This window comes from Rhincodon typus, chromosome 32 (assembly GCF_021869965.1).
Source record: "Rhincodon typus isolate 14 chromosome 32, sRhiTyp1.1, whole genome shotgun sequence".
Lineage (NCBI taxonomy): Eukaryota > Metazoa > Chordata > Chondrichthyes > Orectolobiformes > Rhincodontidae > Rhincodon > Rhincodon typus.
In genome coordinates this window covers 23,602,015-23,625,004 of record NC_063363.1, presented here as the reverse complement: position 1 = coordinate 23,625,004, position 22,990 = coordinate 23,602,015, and the positions used below count along the sequence as shown (strand labels likewise).

Below are 22,990 nucleotides of genomic sequence, written 5' to 3'. Positions count from 1 at the left end.
ATGCACATGAAGGGTTGATATCCTCTGTAGGGCTGTCAAGCTGTGAAAGTATCCAAGTATTCAGTCATTTGAATACATAAATAAATGAAGACTGCCCATGTCAGTGAGAGGGAACTGTGAAGTTATATAAATTCCTAGCCCTTTAAAAAATTAATAACAGAATGTCTGTGTCAGTGAGTGTTCATGTAGTCTTCACAATGCATTACAATAGCGGATTGTTGACATTGCCCCAAGAATTATTTGTAATTATTAATGACACCCACACCTCATGTCCCAACCATGTCAAAGCATGCCCTCACCTACAAAAGTGGACCAGACTATCATACGTGTATGTGAGTATATATTCTCAGTTTTAAAACAATTCTCATGGACAGTGTGTCGTTTAATCAAAAATAATAGCCAAATACTAATGAACAGTAAAATCTTCCGAATAAAACAAAATTTGGACATAAATTTTATTCCTATTTAAAATATTTTTAACACTGAAGGCCATTTTTGTAATCTTAATCAATTACAACATATGCAGTATTTTCATTGTGCTCAACTTGTGACCCTTAAGAAGATAGTAGTCAGCCATCATATTCCCATAATTTGTCATTATATATTCACACTGATGTGGATATCACATCTGATTTATTTTAACAACTTTATAGTTTTAATTTTATGTGCATTGTGTTGATTGACCTAATAAAGTATAAAAATTATGAAATAATTAACAGGCACACATGACTTGACTAGATGTGCAGTCGTAATGATTTATTAATTAACCTAAACGGAATTGGATGCAAAGTTGCACTTGAAGAATTCTACATTGTAAGATGCATTACTGGAAGACATATTAACCATTTAATCCTATTTCACACAGAGTGAGCTAATTTATACTTCATACCAATTTATTGGCACACTGTCTTTCAGACAACAAAATGGCTGGTCTTATGGAAGTTGTGGAAAAGTCATTATCTTGCAGGCTTGGCGTAGATACAGCACATTTTGTACAATATAGCCATCTGTGCTTTCTCACTAATTGGACTTCACGCTTTTACGGTTTATCTTCAATTGGTGTGAAGCATTCCTTTTCAAGTTTGAAAATAAAATTCAACAACATCTCAAATCGTACACTGACTCACCCACACAATCCACTATTTGATGCATTTGATAGAATTTTGACAATAAACCCAGCTCATATTGCTTAAAATCACACAGTACTGTGACTTTCTTTCAGCTGAGCAGTTAAAATCAGAATAGAAAAGTTGAAAGATAAATACATACGTTTCTGTAATTATTTAGGTTTCAAATTGTTTTTAAGTGCAGTTCAGTGCAAAAAATGGACTGCACCTACAGGTGAAAACCTGGTAACTGAGGAGAATAGACATTAGGAACATCTGTGATTTGAATTTAATATTTGAACAGTAGAGGCAACAGCGAGAGTGGTGGAAACAACTTCATGTTCTTAGCAGGTGGCAAACATAATGAGATGCACTGTGGCCTTATGTGCATTAGGAACAAACTTTTGCTTCAATTTCCTGCAGTGACTGAGAAACCTAGACTCAGTATGTTCAGAATTAATTTTGTTGACTGTCGACAGTGATATTGGTCAAAATGAAAGGGTAATAGTTTTGCTGAATATATCCAAGAAACTTCCTTGCAAGATCAAATATGAAAGTTTTAAATCTAAAGAGACAGTCTGGTCGATATTCAATGTCGTCATAGATTCCTATTTCATCTTTACTTTGTTTTTTTTAAACGTGCATCGTTCCTTAGAAATAGCTCTGTTGAGAAGGTCAGAGTGGATGCTGTGCACAGCAAGGATATCAGTGTTGGCTGATTCTTCTAGTAAAAGCTCAGACTCTCGAAAGCTGTTACTTTAATTGCTCACCTTCTCAGGAGAACAATACCTTCGATCGAACAGCTGCTTTTATTTTGTCCCCAAGGCTGTTTGTTTCACCTCATCAAAGTGGAATGCTAACAAAAGAAATTACCTTGATCGATGGATTACTCTTTACCTGTACAATCTTCCATTCCTTGAAAAGGTCTTTGTTGAAAAGTATTTTCCACTTTATGTAACAGGATAAATTAATTGATTATACAACTCAAGCAAGGAGCAGTTCTCACAGGCTCAGGAAGGAGCTACAAAAGTGTAGGAATGATTTTCTAACCTAATTTCCCTTCAAGCACTGAGGGCACAAAATCAGTTAACTTGCCAATTTGTGTCCTCTTTCTACAATTTATCTGTAACTTCTGCTGTCAGATTTTTAGTATCTGAAATAACTCCACAGAGGCCAGTATTTCATCACCAAGTCACACTTTACTTACACTTGCATAGTACTTGACACTGGTCTGGCTTGCTCAGAGCCAGCTCTGAGTCTGTCCGTTCAGGATTTGTCCTGAAGGAGGCTATGCATTCGCCTTCAAAGTGGTGTCACCCAAGCTCAGTCGGCCTAGCGAAGGTGCCCACTTCCATCAGCATGCCCTGTAACTCATATCTCCACTTGCCATATTTTCTAATGACAAAGCCAATTGTAGCGCCTGTTTGAAGCCCAGTTGGGTGTCAGCTAGTAGGTGCTTTTGCAAAGTTACATCAATATCGTAACCTCTGAAACTAATTCTGCTTCTGGTTCTTCAGATGCATTCTCTCCAAAATATTTTCCCTTCATCATCAGAAATTGTTCAAAGGTTCCCAATCATGTTAAGATTCCCCCTTCTTTAGAGCTGTGGTGCCTGTCAAACATTAAATCAGGACATCATCCTCTCAGGTTTTCATTAAGGAGCGAAGTAACTCTTGCTCCACCAACCCCAAAAATACAATGATAAACATTTTGTTTAATTTTTCTCATTCCAATTTTATTTTTCCTGCCATGCTTTTCCCCTTGTGAAGAAATTAACTTTTGCTAGAGCATATTGCTTTGATGATGTGACCATTACTGAGATGTATACCTTCTGGTAAGCACCCACCATTAACAGGACAGAAAAGGCTATTTACTGAGTCTAATCTTTGCTTCAAAGTCACTTGATGTTTTCTACCTTTCTCTCACAAAATCACAAAACTCTTACAAAAGGGATCTTTACATGAATGTGGGAAAATGGCGCTATTGCTGACCCAGTATTCTGAGATCAGTTGTAGAGCCTGTAACATTTTAGGTTTGATGTTCCTGAATTCAATACCAGAGCTTATCAAATCTGAGACCTATTTGGATAAGCAAAATGACACTCCTGTTTGAAGGCTACTTCCCCACCTTTCAGTTTGCTTCCTTATATATCAGCATTCCTGACTGTGCTGATCATAGAATCCCTAACTGTAGAAGCAGGCCCATCGAATCCGTGCCGACCATCCAAAGGGAATCCCACCCAAACCCACCACATCCTTGTAACCCTGCATTTTCCATGGCTAATCCACCCAGCCTGCACATCTGTAGACACTATGGGCAATTTAGCATAGCCAATCCACCTAACCTCCATATTTTTGGATTGGGGAGGAAACTGGAGCACCATGAGGAAACCCACACAGACACGGGAGAATGTGCAAACTTCACATAGCCTGAAGCTCGAATTGAACCTGGATCCCTGGTTCTGTGACGCATCAGTGCTAAACCACTGAGCCACTGTGCCATCATGGTGATACTCAGTTAGTTAGCTCCTAGGCATCCAGCTGTTCTTTTGTAGTTATACATAAGGGCTACAACATATGTCTGAGTGGCTTGATTTGACCAATCAATTAATGTTTTCCAGTCTGATGTGAGTTGGATTTTCAGCCTCAACCTGTCTCATGTTGATCTGCCACCTAAGGTCAAAACATGAGGCACTGCTGTGATAAACCTGCTTCTTAACTAATAGTTGTACAGAACCAAATGGTACACTTAGTAATTTCATAACTTTTTTAATAAAGAGAAAGTTCTGGAAAAACTCATCCAATCTGGCAGTGTCTGTGCAAAATGTTAATCTTTCAGGTCAATCACATCAATTCTAAGGAAAGGACATTAATCCAAAGCATTCTCTAAATGGGAATACAACCAGAACTCCTGGGTAATTCCAGCTTTTTCTGTCTTTCAGTTCAGAAATCCCTATCCAGAGTATATTGCTTTTGTTGCAGATTCTTCTAATTTCTCTGTGTGGCTGTGGTTCTCTGTATGATTCCCTCAATCTTGAGAGCAAGGCAGACCAGCACCAACAGCCAGAGCTGCAATTAATGCTGCTGTGAAATTTTGTACACAGAAGTAGCCTAACTTTTCCATCACTTTTTATACTCTTGCTCCAGCATAATACATTGCTATTTCCTCATTCCCAATCTAATATCCCAGAATGCTTAAAGCCAAGACAAGTGAGTTTGTATGTCAAATAGGCCTGGTAAATGCACTAGCAACCTTCTGGCTGGGAATGTGAACTGCTGAAAGCTTGGAGTAGTGGGGAACCCTGAGGAACAGTACTAATCAGAAGTGTAAACTGCAGCTGACTGAAAAAAATCCATCAAGGAATTCTTAGAAACCAGTGCAAGTCAAACACATGAATTAATGATTAAATTACATCACACAGTGGATGTAATGCTGAATTGCCTTTCACAGTATACTTGATAAAGAAAATTTGAAGCATAATGTCTTCATGAAAAGTGATTGCAAAGCATTCATTTTAATTCCAGAAATAAATCAAATTAGAACATGTTTGTTACTTGGTGCAAATGTTGATGAAATGACACAAGCAGCTCAGAGCAAAACACAATCACCAAGACTTTTCCATTTAAAATAAGGTTCTCTTTAAAAAAAAACTCTAACTCATCAAGTGGTGATTACCTTGTCAGGAAATGCTTTGAAAAAAAAGCACAACTGGATGGATGACAATTTGCTGTGCATGCCATGAAAATTCCAAAAAGATGCAGGGCTGGAAATTAGCCTGGGGTCAAAATTGACACTGGCGAAGCAGTGTGTGCTTGATCTGAAATGGTCCAAAAAGTTAAGCTCAGGATTCAATGCAATTCTTTCACCTCTCTCCAGGCAGTTGCCCCATTACAGCAAATGAATTTTAGGTTATGTGCTTTCCCTCAGGTAACGGGTAGGAGGGTGAGAGCTGACTGACTGTTGAGGCATAGAACTCCTGCTCCTGTCAGCTCCACATTGAATCTGAGTCTTTTATTGACCATCAGTAACCTTCTCCTCACAGCCCTCCAATTGCCTTCCCCACATTCAGGTCTCTTGATACAGCCTCCAATACAGAGTGACTTCTGGCATCTGCAATGTACCAAATGAAATGAAATGACCAATGTTCCATTATTTGCCAGCAAGGTGCTCGCAGCATGCCGATCAGCAGGACCGTGCCCTAATTCAGCCACAGTTCACTTCCTGGGACTTTGGGTATATCCTTAGCTTTTTGAATTGCCATTTTCTTTACGCTGTATGGGTCTAAATCTGCATCACTGCAGTTTCTGAGCCCAGGTAGTGCAATTCCTTGAGAAAACGATGGATAGAGTAGAAAGGGAGATGTTGTACCTGCTCATAAAAGAATCAAGAATAAGAGAGCATAGATTTCTGAAGAAGAGTCACATTAGACTCCAAACGTTAACTGTATTTTTCTCTCTCCACGGATGCAGTCAGATCTGCTGAGTTTCTCCAGCAGTTTCTGTTTGTTTCATAGATTTAAAATGAAATAGAAATAGTGTGCAAGCAAGTAGGGTAAATGCAGGAGATTGCCACAGGGTAATGTTGCTTGTTTGAAGAGCTGATGCAGGCACGATGGGCTGAATGGTTTCTTTCTGCTCCTTAACAGCGATGTCATTCAGTGAAGACTATTCTCATCTGAAAATCATATTCAGGAGAACCTCCATTAACTTATGTGACCCGCTGCTCAAAAACACAGGCAGGAAATAATTGAGCTGTGGCTCTGATCAGTGCAGAGAAGTGTTTGAAATGAGGATCAGTTTTGGTTTAACTTTTAAATATGTCTGTTTATTATTGTATGTGAATCATTCAGTGTGACATTTAAAACAAATCTGAATGTCGTCTTTTAGTATAACTCACAGTCTACCTGTGAGTTGTGCTGTGATTTGAATTTCCGAAAATATGGTCCGAGATGTGACTCAGTGGCAAGCAACAGCCTGGGCAGCAGTGGAGGGATTTTGTCTTTTTCATGTTCATTCACGGGATGTGGGTGTCGCTGGATGGGCCAGCATTTTATTGTCCATCGCTAAGTGTCCTGGATCTGAATGGCTTACTCAGCCACTTCAGAGGGCAGTTTAGAGTCAATGAAATTGCTTTGAGTCTGGAATCGCACATAGAAGAGATCAGTTAAGGATGGCAGATTTTCTTCCCTAAAATACATTAATGAGCCAGAGTTGTTTTAATGACAATCTAGTTTTTAATTCCAGATTTTTACTGAATTAAAATTTCACAATCTGCCATAGTGGGATTTGAACCCATGTCCCCAGAATGTTAGCATATGGGTCTGGATTACTGGTCCAGTGACATTACTACTCTGTCACCACTTCCCTTCTCAGAGGGAGGGGAATCCGTTTGTGTGAAACCCTTGGAGCCTCGCCTTGCCCAGGTAACACTATGTGGTATAGGATATGCACAATACTGGACAGAATTGCAGCACATTGTGCTGTAGATGGTTACACCTTGGGTTTCTGTCAATTGATTCTCCTGCACAGTAAATCTGTAAATGTGATGGTGCAGATTGGAGACCAGACACCTTCCCTCAATCATTAGGTAGCTGTCTTTCTGGTTTCACTCTGGATAGTCGGGTTTTTAGCTGAGTTGTCCACTTGTCCAATACCAGGTACCTCATGTCAAATATCTTTTATTTTGGGGTGATTAGCAATGCAAAAAGTCACTAGCTTCTGCACAATTGTCCTTGTACCTCATCCTTGCTGCACTGCCACAATGTGAGCTTATTTCTGCCTTCTTGTTACTTCCATGGCCGTTATTATTTAGTTACAGGCTACACCCACTTGTGGTTGGGAGTCCTATGATAATGTAATCTTTACACGTGGTATAATTGCAATAAGATATTTCTCCCTAAAATGTGTGAAGTGCTGTTGATTCGGGGTCTGGATTTGACCTCCATCAGTGGGTCCCCACATAACTGTCAAGGGGCAGAGAAAGAAGGTAAAACATAGGAAACCCAGGCTGCGCTTATGCATAAAACTGAGCAACATGTTTTCTGCCCATGTGTCAATCCTGAAGAGAATCTGGATAACGTCAGACCATTAACATATGTAGCAAAAGAACTGTGTAATGTCTGAATTTCCTGAAAAATATGATGGCAGCAATCTGGTAAAGGGGCTCTTGCTGATGTCAGATTGAACTAAGACCATAAGACATAGGAGCAGAAATTAGGCCATTCAATCATGGTTGATATGTTTCTCAATCCCGTTCTCTTGCTTTCTCCCTGTCATCCTTGATTCCCTTGACAATCAAGAACCTATCTATCTCAGTCCTAAATGTACTCAACGACCTGGCCTCCACAGCCTTCTGTGGCAATGAATTCCATCGATTCACCACTCTCTGGCTGAAAAAGTTTCTCCTTATCTCCATTCTAAAGAGTCTTCCCTTTACTCTAAGGCGTGCCCTCAGGTCCTAGTCTCTCCTACCAATGGAAACATCTTCCTAATGTCCACTCTGTCCAGGCCGTTCAGTATTCTGTAAGTTTCAATTGAATCCCCCTTATCTTTCTGACCTCCATCGAGTATAGAGTCCTCAAACATTCCTCATAAGCTAAGCCTTTCATTCCTGAGATCAGTCCCCTGAACCTCCTCTGAACCTGCTTCAGGGCCAGTACCTCCTTCCTGATGAATGGGGTCCAAAATTGCTCACAATACTCTAAATCTGGTCTGATCAAAGCTTTTTAAAACTTCAGAAGTACATCCTTGCTTTTATATTCTAGTCTTTTCAAAATGAATACCAACATTGTATTTGCCTTCCGAAATACCTACTCAACCTTAAGAGAATCCGATACGACAACTTCCAAGTCCCTTTGCACTTCAGATTTCTGAATTTTTGTCCCTATGTAGAAAATTGTCCATGCTTCTGTTCTTCCTGCCAAAGTGCATGACCTTACACTTTCCCTTGTTGTATTCCATCTGCCACTTCTTTGCCCACTCTCTTAACCTGACTAAATCCATCTGCAGCCTCCCTGCCTCCTCAATACTACTTGTCCCTTCACTTATCTTTGTATCATCTGCAAACTTAGCCAGAATGCCCTCAGTTCCTTCATCTAGATCATTAATGTATAAAGTGAAAAGTTGTGGTCCCACCATTGACCATTATAGAATATTGCTTTTCACCGGCTTCCATCCTGAGAAGGACCCTTTTATCCCCACTCTCTGCTTTCTGCCAGACAGCCAATCTTTTATCCAAGCTAGCACCTTGCCTCTAACACCATGGGCCCTTAGCTTACTAAGCAGCCTCCAGTGTGGCACCTTGTCAAAGGCCTTCTGGAAGTCCAAGTAGATAATATCCATTGGTTCTCCTTGGTCTAACCTACTCGTAACCTCCTCAAAGATTTCTAACAGATTTGTCAGGCATGACCTCCCCTTTATGAAACCATGCTAACTTTGCCCTCTTTTACCATGCACTTCCAAGTGTTCAGAAATCTCATCCTTCACAATGGACTCAAATCTTACTAACGACTGAGGTTAGACGAATTGTCCTGTAATTTCCTGTCTTTTGCCTTAGACCCTTCTTAAACATGGGAGTTACATTCATGATTTTCCAGTCCTCTAGGACTCTCTCTGCCTCCAGTGATTCCTGAAAGATCGCCATTAACACCTTGACTATTTCTTCAGCTACCTCCTTGAGAACTCTGGGGTGTAATCCAGGTGATTTATGCATCTTCAGACCTTTCAGTTTTTCTAGCACGTTCTCTTTAGTAATGGCTACTATAGTCACATCTGCACACCCTCCCCCTCCATCCAGGACAGTCTTGAAATTTTGGGATATTACCTATGTCTTCCACTGTGAAGGCTGACCCAAAGTACTTATACAGTTCCTCAGCCATTTCTTTGTTCCCTATTACAACTTCTCCAGTGTCATTTTCCAACAGTCCGATGTTCACTTTTGCCTCTCTTTTGTCCTTTATATATCTAAAGAAACCCTTGCAATCTTCTTTTATATCACTGGCTATCTTAGCTTCATATTTAGTCTTCTCCCTCCTTATTTCTTTTTTCATTGTCCTCTGTTGGTCTTTGTAGGTTTCCAAATCTTCTGGCTACCCACTTCCCTTTGCCACAGTACAAGCTTTCTCTTTTGCTTTTATGCTGTCCTTGACTTCCCTTGTCAGCTATGGTTGCCTCAACCTTCCTTTAGCATACTTCTTTTCCCTGGGGGTAAATTTTTGCTGTGTCTCCCAAATTACTCCCAGAAACTCTTGCCAATGCAGTAAAATAAAATAAAAAAAAACTGTGATTGATAATCTTAATATGTTAAAATGAAAACAGATATTGTACATAAAAAACACAATTTATTTGGCAAAAATCTCTGTGTTCGGCAGTTTATTTTTACAGAAATGGCAATAACAATACAGAAAACATAGGCTGAGAAATAAACTTTTTTTATTATCATTAATGCTTCAGACAAAAAGAATTTTGAATTGCTTTGAGATGGACATTTTTAACACATATTCCTCGCTGCAACCTTATAAATGTCTTCAGATAATTTGGATTTTAAAATAAACAAATAGAGATATAGTCATTTAGTGATACAGAACGTGAATATTGCTGAAAAGGAGCATATTGTTAAAGCTTTTCTTGCACTCATCAGAATATTTCACAAGAAATCTAATAAAGGGAAAAAAAATTAAATTGCATGAGAGGTGACTGCTTATTGGTTATGAAGTGGACTCTGAGTGGTAGTGGTGTTACCATGGAGAAAGCACCAATTAATTGGTGATTGACAGTTAATAGCCATGTTTTGTTCAAATTTTAAACTGGACAGAATAAAAACCGAAGAATGCTGTAAATCAGGAAAAAAAACAGAAGTTGCTGGAAAAGGTCAGCAGCTCTGGCAGCATGATATTAATAAATGTAGCTTCCAGTACATGCACGTTTACCAGAGGCTGAGCCGGAATAACAACCTTAGTTATCTGCATAATTCTTTGTACACTCAGGATCACCCTATAAAAGATTGTCTAATTGCAAAATCACATCTAATGTTGGATGCAGGTACGAGTTTCTTACGAACTGCCTTGATAAGTGCAAAACAAAAACATTCAACGAATTGTCTCTCTTTTTCAGGATATATGATATATATCAGACATAAGATATAGAGATCTCCGTGTGGAATTTTTCACTCCTTATGTTGACTTTGTTCAAGTACGTAAATGGTGCAGAGAATAATTTAAATTTTGCACTTTTCCGGGAATCTAACTAAGGTTATGCAGGAATGGTTTTCAAGTTCTGCCTGTCTTCCTCCACATCCCAGTCTCCTCCCCCATTCCTCCTTCCTTCACAAGGAAAAATAACGTCAAGCAAAAGAACACTTGTATGCCCTGAGTGATCTTTTTTCTTAAATCTTGAAATTTGTGATCAGAAGCACCCTGTGTTACAGCCACTGTATTCTCTGTCATACTGACAGAGTCTCAGACACAATTTTTCAGTGGTGCTGCAAGTTGCAGCTAAAGGCAGCTCAAATGTCTTTGCCCTATGGTAAACAAAGGAAATACATTGGTATTGGTATACATTGGTATACAGTGGTATACCGCAAGAAAGAAACAGGGAGATCAGTATGGTAAAACACAAGTATTCCAAAGCGTGCTCTATCAGTGCCCTAATTGGTGTGTTAAACTTTCACTTGTAAAGCAGTCTGTGCAGGGTCTCACTCCAGTCCCAAAAATGAGCTATTTGCCAGGAAAATAGTGGAATATGCATAGCATGGTGATAATTGTTGAATTATTGTACTTAACACTTTGTTGCCACTTAGAACAATGGAGAATTCCTCCCAGTTTAATCCCAAAAGGCACGACCATGAACAAAGGGTAACCTTCAATCTGTTTCAGGTTCATTTTATTGCATGTGTGTTGTCATTAGCTTCACTTTATTGCTCAGTGCCATAATTGTAAGGATATGTAAACTGTATTTTTTTGCATTTCTTTCCCTTCCCTGCTTCTCCCTTCACCATTTTCTCCGATTATAGAAGTAAGTGAGCCTACGAGCTCGACTCAGATTCAAGGTCAGTACGGAGCACTGTCATTTCTGTGGCTGCATCTCCTTTACTGCATGAGAGTGGGTCCTCTTTCAGCACTGCCAGGGGCTTATCAGAATTAAAACATTTTTTTGGAAACAAAGAGCCAACAACAAATTGTAATTTTATTGCCAACATCTTGAGAATAATTTCATACTAATTGCAACAAGAGGAGTGAAATAATTGTCTTTAAAACAAAACAAAAATGTGTTTTTTTAACTATAGTATTATTGTTCACAATACTTGGATACTGAAGCCAAATTGGTCTATTATACTGCTGATCTCGTTTCTGCCAATTGTCTTAAATTATACAATGTAAAGATTCAGTCAAATTACTTTCTTCTCATTCAGTATCAAGCATTATTGGGGAGGTTAGCTGAAATCTATTTGTCCATCTGCCATTGGTATTGTTTAAATATGAGACAATTCCATTAGACTGCAAGGAAACTTATTAAGTCGGAAAATGGAGACCAGCACAATAGGGAAACTAATCTCCAGCTGTTTTAAAGGATCATTTTGCTTGGTTTATCCAAAGCTTAGTTTATGATCTATCAACTTATATTTTTAAAAGTACTTTTAATTGTAAAGAATAAATAGTGATTGTTTATAAAGGAATTGAGGATGGGTCTTGTGATGATTTTTAAAAGGTTAGCCAGATGGACCTCATAGAATATGAGTTCCCTGATTGGGGCGGTTAATCTGGTCCAATCAGGGAGCCCTCGCTGACAGATAAGAACAGGAGTGTCAGACATCCTGCTCACTCTGAGAGCTGGCTCTGAGGAAGATGGATCAGTGTCATGGGCTCTCTACGTGTAAATAAAATGTGACTTGATGACAAGATACTGGCCTCTCTGAAGTTATGACAGATCTGTGTTATTATAAATTTAAGTTAACCAGCAGACACAGAGTTCTAATTTGTTACCATGCCAAAACAAAAATGTAATTCCAATTAGGCAAGCAAAGGAAACAAAGCAAGCAAAGACATGAGCAAAATTACAAACTATTGCAAAAAATGAACTCACAAATGTATCCTTGAAAGGAATAAAAGCATCTGAATGATTGCATTTTGGACGAGAATGCCTTCCAGTCTGACATAAGGCTATTTGATTGAAATAAAATACTGCTATTTTGATTTTTGGCTTACAGACTAGATGCAAGCTACTTTATCATGAATTCAGTTCAACTCATTCGATGTGTTGGAGGAAGGTTCTGCAAATCTTCAGCTAATTATAAGGTGCATCAATTAAAGCTCCATATAATGCTCCAATTAAAGCTCCATGCCACGTGTTAAAGCTGAGCAGTGTGGTGGCTCAGTGGTTATCACTACAGCCTCACTGCACCAGGGACCTGGGTTTGATTCCTGCTTGGGTCACTGTCTGTGTGGAGTTTGCACATTCTCCCTGTGCCTGGGTGGGTTTCCTTTAGGTGCCATGGCTTCCTTCCACAGTCCAAAGGTGAGCAGGTTAAGTGAATTGGCCGTGGGAAATGCAGGGTTACAAGGATAGGGGGTGTGGATGGGATACTCTTTGAACGGTTAGTGTGGATTTGTGTGGCCAAATGGTTTGTTTCCATACTGTAGGGATTCTATGATAATATTTGTTCATTGCATCCTATATTATGTATTTTTAATTTCCATAACATGACATCTGAACATTGTCAAAAGCAATTAAATTCCAGAGCATTGATGGAGCAGCTCAGATCAATAACACTAATTGCATTGGTAAAAATGTTCATTTACTTTATTTCCTATCCATGGGAAAAATAAGTATAATATGTAGAATTAATCTGGCTTTGTTGAATTGATTCCTCTGCATTGCACATGAAAGACTAAATATTTGTTTTGTTTTAAAGGGGAGAAAAATTAAAAGAAATATGTAACTTATTAACCTGATAGTTTAGAAATTCAATGTTTTCATACTCTTTTTGGAGTATCTATCAACTTCCTTGATTTATATATAGGTGGAATAGCAGGATAGTAAGAACTGCTAACGCTGGAGTCAGAGATAACACAGTGTGGAGCTGGAGGAACACAGCAGGCCAGGCAGCATCAGAGGAGCAGGAAAACTGACGTTTTGGGTCGGGTCTGAAGAAGGGTCCTGGCCCAAAACATCAGCTTTCCTGCTCCTCTGATGCTGCCTGGCCTGCTATGTTCCTCCAGCTCCACACAGAATAGCAGGAGGTTTGTTTTTCAAAAATTCAAAGTTTCAAAAGGTTCGACCAAATCCCCTTGGCGCTTTGCAACTTGGTTTAACACCATTATGGATTTGCAGTGTCAATAGAAAGCACTCTCCTGTCAAATGCTGCTTCCTAATCACCAAAACCGACAGCCCCACCGTGCCCTGAAACCTCCCCAGTCTTTGTGCAGTCAGTTTGAAACCTCCAGGATTACACTGCAAGTTTCGAATTAGTCAAAATACAAAACACTTTATACAAATTCTGAGCTTGCTTTCTGATCTGTCAATCCATACGTGCAGAGACAAGAACTCATGCCAAGCATCGGATGAAAGGAAAGGAAGGGCCACACTTCTGCTTCAAGCCAAATCCTTTCATCATAAACAGAATGATATTTTATTTCTTCTGAGGTAGGGTTTATGAACTCAGGTTTGGAAGAAGGAGAGAAGCAAGAGTAAAGTGACCTCCTTTCACAGCAATCTCATTTCACTGAAGAAAAGCATCTCCTATTTTATCAGCACAGAGTAAATTCCTCTTCCACTTAATGCTATGTACCTCCTGGGAGGTTGGCTTTGTGAGGGGGAGAAGAAGAAATTGTTTTTCAGTTGTCAGTCCAGCTTATTGCTGAGAAAAAAAAAACTTACACAAAATCAATTATGCCTCACTTCATGTGTCAGCTGCATTCTTGCACTTAATGCTTATAAAAGGTCCATTACGCCCAGATATATAAAAAAGTAGTTAAAACATGAAATCGAGCATTTTTTAAACTATCTTAGCACATGAATAATCGAATGAGAATTAGAAACAGTTCATGTTAAACAATTTCAGAGATTGGAATTAAATGTAAGCTATTGATATATTTCACTGAACCTTGAATTATTGCAATTAATTAGGTTATGTTTTACTATTTATTGTTTAGCCTGTGTTATAAATTTGTATTCATAACTTCACAGCCAATTTTCTAAGCACTGTAGTGGGTGGTATGAGAAACTTTTAATTTAATCCTGTATTTGAAAAAAATACAATCATATAAAAAAAAAGTGACAGTTTCTGCATTTGTAGCTTAGAGGCAGGGAATATAGTTACACTAATAAAGCAATTACTGCCAAATTAGTCAGTGCTATGTAGGTTAACATATTCTTGGCTTATCTGTCAAAAATCATTGTTAGCTACTGTGGTAGATGTGATTATTTTTCATATTTAAGATTTCTATCCCAGTTTTTGCATTAACTTTTCAGGACATGCAGTTAAAACTTCAAACGTTGTAGAAAGGGAGATCACTCAGGATAATTGAACAAAGAGCTGTAGCTCTTTCCACATTCTTCATCAGGATATTGTGCCTTTGTTTAATTTACAGTTCAACATTTTGATGGTCATGTTTTTTTAATATAAATTATCATGTTAATGCCACTTCATATCTTCACTCTAGTTATTGGCACAAACTATTCTGTATGCTAGCCTCTAGCCGTAGGTTGTGCCATCAAGGAGAGGCAGCAAATTGGGCAAAAAAGTGTCAAATATTTTACTCAGGATAAATGGAGTACCCTCATTCAACCATTAGCAAGAAGCTGTAGTAAATGATTGAAAAATGCCTAGTTACTTTCCAACCCTGCTGAATGAGAAATATTCTTATGTTTAATGTTACTTGTAAAAATGTTGCATTTTTAGGACACTTCTAATATTAATGTGCCTCTACACAACAGTCAACCATGATTGTTAAAGCAAAGTTGCTGTTCTTAGTCCAAATACAAGGCTTGCTTTCTTTGATACAGATTTCTATTTTATCCATAATCTAGTTATGAGCAAGAGATGCAATTTCACCCTTTGATCCCTTTGTTGAAATAGGTGAAGTTTTTTGGACTTTGGTGTTTTGGGTGATATAACATATACAAAAGAGCACTGAGGGTTCATAACAAGTCCCTTTATCTGCACTTTAACAGAGATAATGAGCCTATTTTTTTTTTCTGGGCATGGGAAACCATTAGTTATGCACTTTTGCATCTTGCAAACTGCAAACTCAGTCTATTTATGACTTTCCATACTGCTTGGACTTTCCACACTGGAGTTGAGTTCATACAGTGAGTCATTCATGGGTCATACAGTGGGTATGGAGTCAAGCTGTTTAGAAGGACCACCTAGGTTTTCCAACTGTATCTCACCCTTTTCTTTCTCACCAACTTCCTCACAATTGCACGCTAGACCATGCCCCACCAAATTACCATGTAACCGTGTGCCACCTCTGTTACATGTAATGTCCATACCCATCCAGATCACTCATGGCATCCCATGCCATTTCCTGTGTTCCTTGCATAACTTTCATGACACTTCAGATCACCCAGGCCATCTCCATGCTCACATTTATCTTCTATAATGACCCTTAAAAAAAAACAAACTACAATTGCTGGAAATCTAAAAGAAAACAGAAAGTGCTGGCATAATTCAAAATGTCTGGTGGCATTTGTCGAGAGATTTCTCCACAGATGCTGCCAAACCTGCTGAATGTTTCCAGCAATTTCTGTTCTTATTTCTATAATAACTCACCTGGTACGCACTATGTACAATAGTCAAATTCCATGCACTATTAATGAAAAATATTTTACATCCTTTGGAAAAACAAATAAACATCTCACCATCTTAAAGAAGTCTCCTTTCATTGATACTGAGAAGAAAATGTATTCTGCCATGTGAAAAAAACCTTGCCATGCTGTACTCCCATTAGCTTGCGTAAACTCCTTCAAAACAACTTCAAAGCGACAACCTGTAATTAGAACTTCTTGAACCTGCTATTTATTCTCAGTTGAATGGAAGACTTACTTTAGCACTTGAAGTTCACCCAAGCATTGGTAATGGCCACAGCTGTTAAAAAAAAAATAGGCTGCACTTCTGGAAAGACAAAAAACAGAAGGTGTTCATTTAAATTTCAAAGCAAAGTATCTCTCAATCAACATTAGGGAGCAAGTATTAGATGTACTTTCAGGTGTATATTCTCTTCAAGTGTCAATGTTTTTAATCAGCCATTTCAATCAAAATAGAAATGATGGTGCTTTCTCCCTTGACAAAGCACAGGATCCAGGCATGGACACACAGAAGCCCATCTCCGCATCGAATTGAACATCTAGCCCAATAAGCCATTTAAAATAATAAACAGCAGACAAAAAAAAATGTACAGATTGGATGGTTTAGCCATGATAAATGTGGGGTGATGAGGATAGGATAGGGGGCTGGATCTGGGTGGGATGCCCTTCAGAGACTGGGTGCAGACTCAATGGGCTGAATAACCTCTTTCTGCACCGTAGGGATTCCATGATTCTAGATGGATATATCACACTTTCACACATTAGAATTGTGCAGTATAATTTCACTGTAATTATTTCTGCTGTTTTTGTTTTCTTGTGCCTTCATTTTGTACCATACTTTCATTGGAACGAGAAATGCCCCATTCATAAATGCACTAGAATGGCAGGACTTCACTTTTGTTTAATAATCTTCTCCCACTGGGAGACTTATTTGTCATAAATTTGTAACTGAAACCAGGAATGTAGTCACATGACATTGCATGCAGTGCAACATTGGCCGATCTCCTGTCACCATTCATGCCAGAATGTGGACATCATTTGACTCAGAGACTGAAAATGGAAACCAAACAGATGAACTACTTTGGTGTTCTGGGCTAGATTACAGCTATTTCAACTTTCAGAAGTGCTCAATTGGAATTCATGTTAATGATACCCTGTCAGTGCGAAAAGTGGTACCCCAGGTGGTGTGTTTGTTGCTGTTCAACTAACTTATTATTTTGTTCCATTTCTATCTGTTCTTTCAATCTCATGGGGACTTGGCGTGTTCTCCTTTTTATCTTCTTTCATTTTCATCATGTAAGTAATCATATAATATTCATTGTGTCCCTTTGTTACTCCATTTCCATTTCCTGGTCCCCCAAAAAGGATAATATGCAAGGACAAAACTTTTGCTAAGGAATAATTTTATTCCATATTATACTTGGATGAAAAATACTTTAGCTAACATTAATGGTTAATTAGATGAAGAAAAATGATGAGTGACCCATTCCTGTCCAATGAACACAGGCTTGTTTATCTTACACACCTTGATCTCCAAGATTACTTTCTTTGATGGAAACTATTGGGGTTCTGTTTTCTCTATGTTTGCTTGTGAAAAAGAGACAGTGCTGCCTTTTTATAAATCCATGAGTTATCTAGTTTAATGTTAGATTTAATAAAATGTAGAGATTTGTGACTTAATCCCTTTTAACTATATTAAATATAGATATGGTACTAAATTAAATAATTCAGTTTGGTATTGCTCAACTAAAATTTCCTAACCAATTGCTATGTAATTAAAGGAGACTTGCTCTGCCCTTTACATTTTGATCATTTCCAAAAAAATATGTAGTTAGTCTACAACAAGCATTTCACCAAAAGTGGAAATTAACTGGAATATAAGGAGCCCTGTCTCTGTAAGAACAGCTGTCATGTTGGAATTTGTTTACACAAGTTGGTTCCTGAATGTTCTACACAGTGAATATAATGCCAAGTCTTGTTAACCCTTTTTCCCCCCACTATCTTTAAAAAATACATTTTATATTGCTGAATGATGTAAGAGCTGACAACCTATAATCAGGCCTAAGAGTCAAGTTCCATTTGGATGTGACTTTGCTGTATAATTGTGTAGGTGGATATTACACTCTATGGATGCACAATTGTAGGTTGCTGAGATGGTCATAGTTGCCAGTTATAAATTTCCACTCTGTGTTCATTCAGATGCAATACTGTGGTGCAAAATTACAGGCAGGAGAAAGCCAAGCAAATAAAATATTTAGAGACCCAAGTACTTTCCTGCACACTGGTGCATGTTAATGAAAAATAAACATTTTGTGGACATATAGCATTACTGGTTTCATTATACAGTCAATAACTGAGAATCTGCTGGCATTGACTTGGATGATGCAGATTAATCATTTCTTAATTTGACCTCAACAGATATCTGATTGTTTTATTAGAGAATTCTAAATAGAAGGATACAATTTAGACATTTTATTCTATTGCCAGGTTCAGTACATTTTTAGTTAAGTTTGCTCCTCAGATTCTCTTCAACCAATCCAACTTGCTACCATAAATTTCTGAAAATACAGTAATAATTAGAGAAAGTGAGTCACCTTATTTGATTAAAACAGACACGTTTTAAAGTTGTTTTTCTGCCCCATTCCTTTCACCTTTAGATCTCTGTAACCTTCTGATTTAAATTGATCTAAGTGCAATGAACAGTTGAAATCATCACTCTCTTCCTAAAACCTTTGCTCTTTAATATTTCAGAGAATGTGGCTTCTTGTTCCTTCTGTCTCGTTTTAATGAGCTCAAGGTTATATAAACACATTTTCCACTGGGCTGCAACTAATTGTGTTGTTAAAGATACTGGCTGAGGAATTGGGTTCATTAGCACATTTTTTTCACATGCTACAAAGTGCCTTACAGCTCCAAGTTAGTCTCTGCTGTGCACACAGAAACTTATATAATAAAGCAAACTGGACACCATATGAGTGCCAACATTAGTACACATTACTGTAAATTTAACTCTGAATAGCCAGGTTTTCTGAGCTGCAGGAAACTGTTGGCTAATAGAAGGCAAGGACTTTTGGATCCAGGGAGTAAATGCCTTTCCATTGCTGTGCTGAATCAACTGTGCTTGCTTCAACAACATCCCTCAATTAGATGCACAATCCCAATCAGTCCAATCATCTCTGATGATCTCTGCTCCTCTTGGTTGAAAATCCCTTCTAGAATATTAGGACTTCAGTCCCAACCCATGAAACCTGTGATTTTGCTTGAAGTCTCAGATGTCTCCTCAACCCAAGGACTATGATTTCATCCCCACCCCCATCTTCCACCCAACTTGTCTTCAAATCTCTCTCCTAACACCTCTGACAGTCCTTCACCACAAACCAGCCCTACTAAATCCATGCACCACCTTCTTCTTGGATCAGGCCTCAAACTCAGCTTGGATGCCAATGTGACTGGAAGGGAAATCTGTCTACCTGTGCTTCAATGCAGATGGTTCCATGGAAATAGCCCACAACTGTAAGCTTCTAGTCGGGCATCACAATGGTTACCTTAACTTTCACAGGGCAATGAACCTTAACACGCCTTCCAGGCTGAAACTGGGTGATAGTAACAGCACCTGGCAATCTTCCATCCACTGTTACATGCAGGAGGTCACTGAGGTTCTCTATGTAAAAAGATTGAAGCATGTTTCTTTCCCTCTTGTCAGGGATGGGTGGGCAGAGCAAAACTGGGGTTTCATCGGACAGCAGGTTTCCCAACAATGCAGAGTGCTGTTGACTGTGCACAAAATCGATTTGTGGTATCTGTAAGCAACTCTATCCTATACAACAACAGAAAAGGATTCGACTTCCTCTCTGTCCAGATGTGTGCGTGTATTTCTTGCATCTTTTTCTGCCTGAAAGCTGCTCCATATTTCCATCTCTGAGTTTGCAGCATGGCTGATCAAAGACTGCTGACTGTCAGTGAAGGCGAATACATTTGCCGTTGAAGAACAAAAACTTTGGCAGCACTGAGTCTGAAAGGGCTGGCTGGAGATTAGACTGTCTCTGTAGGGGATGATGATAATCTCAGCTGGTTATCTGGCAGGCAAGGCAAGGACAATGGAGGAGTAGCCAGTGTGGGAGAATCAATGGTGTCTTCCTGTGAGAGAGGCTCCATCATATTAGCATCTCACCCATTCTTGTTGAAAGGGTGATTTTAACCCTTTGCACACTCTTTAGATCAGACAAGACTGAGGTTTCTTTGCTTAAATGTTCATTCATGTACGCATGGGAGACATACATTTTCAAAAGATGGTATATTGCTCAAACTATACCAAAGGATTTTATACTATTTTTACCAGTGACAAAGTTCCAATCAGCTCTTCCTACAGATAATAATTTCCAATCAACATATTACACATTTACTCACCCATATCTCTATCCAACAGTGTTCACACAGTCTATATTTCAAGTTAGTAAACGTTATATTCAATCATATCATAACATGTTCACATCTAGCTGTAAGTACATTCCTGTGATTGCCAGAAAACCTGTTCTGTCCTTTTTTCCCATTTCACTATAAAGTGCTGACCCCCTGCAAGATCCTTTGCACATTGTCATCTAAAGCTAAGCTGACAGCATTCTGTGTTTGCATGACAGCGGTCTGAGCTTCCATTGGAACACACGCGCACACAGATAGATACAGACAGACGCACACAAACACACACGTTGCTGCCATGGAAGCTGTGATATCAGCCATCAGACATAGAATAATCCTTGGGTCCACAGGTGTGCAAAAGGAGTTGTCACCAAGTCCATGCTGGAAAGGATACACCATGTTGTTAACACAAAGCTCTGTACCAAGTTGGTGCTGGACTTTTCATGTTTCTGTGAATTTGACCATAGATTCGTTTGGCAGGATGCATGATACATTTCCTGGGCACATTTTGCTCCCATACCATTTGCAAGTTTGCAGCTCTTATGTGGTCCACATGCTTGTTCAGGACCATCGCACCTACCCGAACTTTATATGTCTCTGGACCTAACCACGCACTGACCATGCCTCTTACCTATGCAGAGCCGTTCCCATGGTTCCTACACCAAACTTCAACTCCTGAAGTAAACTCCGCTTGGCAGAGTCTTGTGTCTGGCATTAGTGTTTCTGATGCCGTTTCACCCTCCCACCCAGATCCGGGAAGATCAGATTTAACCTGTTGTGGAGTCTTCTCTCCATTAGCAGCTCTCCTGGAGCTATCCCTATAGTTGCATGAGGGGTGGTCCTAAAATCAAACAGGAACCTAGACAGTTTAGTATTTAGTGAAGCTGTGGGCTGTTCTTTCAAGCTTGCCTTCAAAGTTTGGACTGCACTTTCTGCCAGGCCATTGGATGATGGAGGGAATGAAGCTGTTCTTATCTGTTGAACGCCATTCAGCTTCAGGAAATACTGCAATTCCCTGCTGGTAAACAATGACCCATTGTGTGTAGTCCATGTATTGCAAAGATGCATGCAGCTTTTCTATCATTGTCCCCATGTTTGACATATGAATTCTATGCACATCCAGCTCCTTTGAGTGACTAAGAACATTGATCCTATGAAAGGATGTGCATAGTCGATGTGTAACCAATTCCAGGGTTTATTCCTCCATTCGTTCAAATGTAGGGAGCTGCTGGCGGTAATTTTTGTCCGACTAATGCAGCTATGTCTGCAACTAATCCTGGCCACCATTCATAACTTCTCACCAATGTCTTCATTTTGGAAACCTCTGGATGACCCTGGTGGAGTTCAGCCATTGTCTGGCCACAACCTTTGCTTGGAACAATCACTCCTGCTCCCACAATAATATTCTGCCCACTGCTGTGATCTAGTCTCCCTGGGTCCAAAAATGATTTAATTCTGGTTCTGACAGCCCTTTGGTTTTCCCCATCACTACCAACTCTTTCAGTTTTGCCAGGACCAGATCTTTCCATGTCCAAAGTCTGATATTGTCAGCTGTGACTGGAAGTGTGTCCAGAAATTTAAAATGATTACAGTCTCTTCCAGTGGTGCTACCACCAATGGTATATTTGCCAGCGGGAAGCAGCTCAATGCATACATGTTCGTTACATGGCCTCCTGGACCGTGTTCCAATTTGTAATTATGTGCACTTAGTATGAGAGCCCACCACTGAATGTAGCCTGAAGCTATGGGCAGCACTGCCTGATCCTCTTTAAGTCAACCTACCAGGGATTTGTGGTCCATTATTATTAGACATTTATATCCTTAAAGTATTGGTGGAACTTCCTGACTTCAAATATGACCGCCATTTATTTATCTGGGCATATTTGTACTCTGCATTAGCCAAAGTCCTGGATGTGTACTGTATTGGGTGTTCCTTTCCATTGGGCCACCTATGAACTAATACTACCCGGATGCAATACAGAAGGGCAATGCATGTCAATACCTGATCTTGCTTGGGATCATAGTGTGCCAACACCTTAAAGGATGATAGCTGTTTCTTCACTTCCCTGAAAGCTATGGCTTGGCTATGCAACCATTTCCAAGGCCAACCCATTTTTATTAAGAGTTGATGCAAAGTGTCAGGATGGAGGCCAGGTTATGTATGAACTTTCCGTAATAATTCACCAGGCCAAGGAAAGAACTAAGCTCCAGTACAAATGTGGGAGCGAGGGCACCTTTAATCACCCTTGCTTTATCTTCCAATGGGTGTAACCCAATCCTGTTAACTCTGTAGCCCAAGTTGCTGACTTGGGGTACTTGGAACGCACACTGTTCCCTTCTAAGGCAAACACCCACCTGGGAGAAATGTCTTAGGACTTTGCGCAAGTTCTCTAAATGCTCCTTATTGGTCTTCCCGGTTATTTGCACATCTTTCAGGAGAGTTGCTGATCAGTCGGAGACCAGGAACTCTTTTGAATGTCTGTGTCACTATGGAGGTGCTAACTGCTGCTGGAATGACAGCTATTGAAAGCCCCAGACCCAGGCCATCAGTGATTGATAGCAGAAGAGTCTTTGAGAGATGAGGGACTCAGGGGGGCAGAGTGTAGAGGAGTTGCAGAAACGTTGGATATGACTCTCAGAGTGTCCTTTGAATGTAGCCCCCTC

At 39.4% G+C, this 22,990-nt stretch overlaps 1 protein-coding gene across 3 annotated transcripts in view; it reads left to right on the top strand.

Moving 5' to 3' along the window:
• LOC109934062 (opioid-binding protein/cell adhesion molecule homolog) overlaps positions 1–22,990 on the top strand; it is a 920,827-nt gene that overhangs the window by 879,627 nt on the left and 18,210 nt on the right. For 2 of the 3 annotated variants that reach the window (XM_048615651.1, XM_048615650.1), the window contains exon 7: positions 11,115–11,150. The exons of the other annotated variant lie outside the window; for it this stretch is intronic. In XM_048615651.1, coding sequence (XP_048471608.1) covers positions 11,115–11,150 — 36 coding nt within the window. The remainder of the gene's footprint in view (positions 1–11,114; positions 11,151–22,990) is intronic. 3 annotated transcript variants of the gene reach the window in all.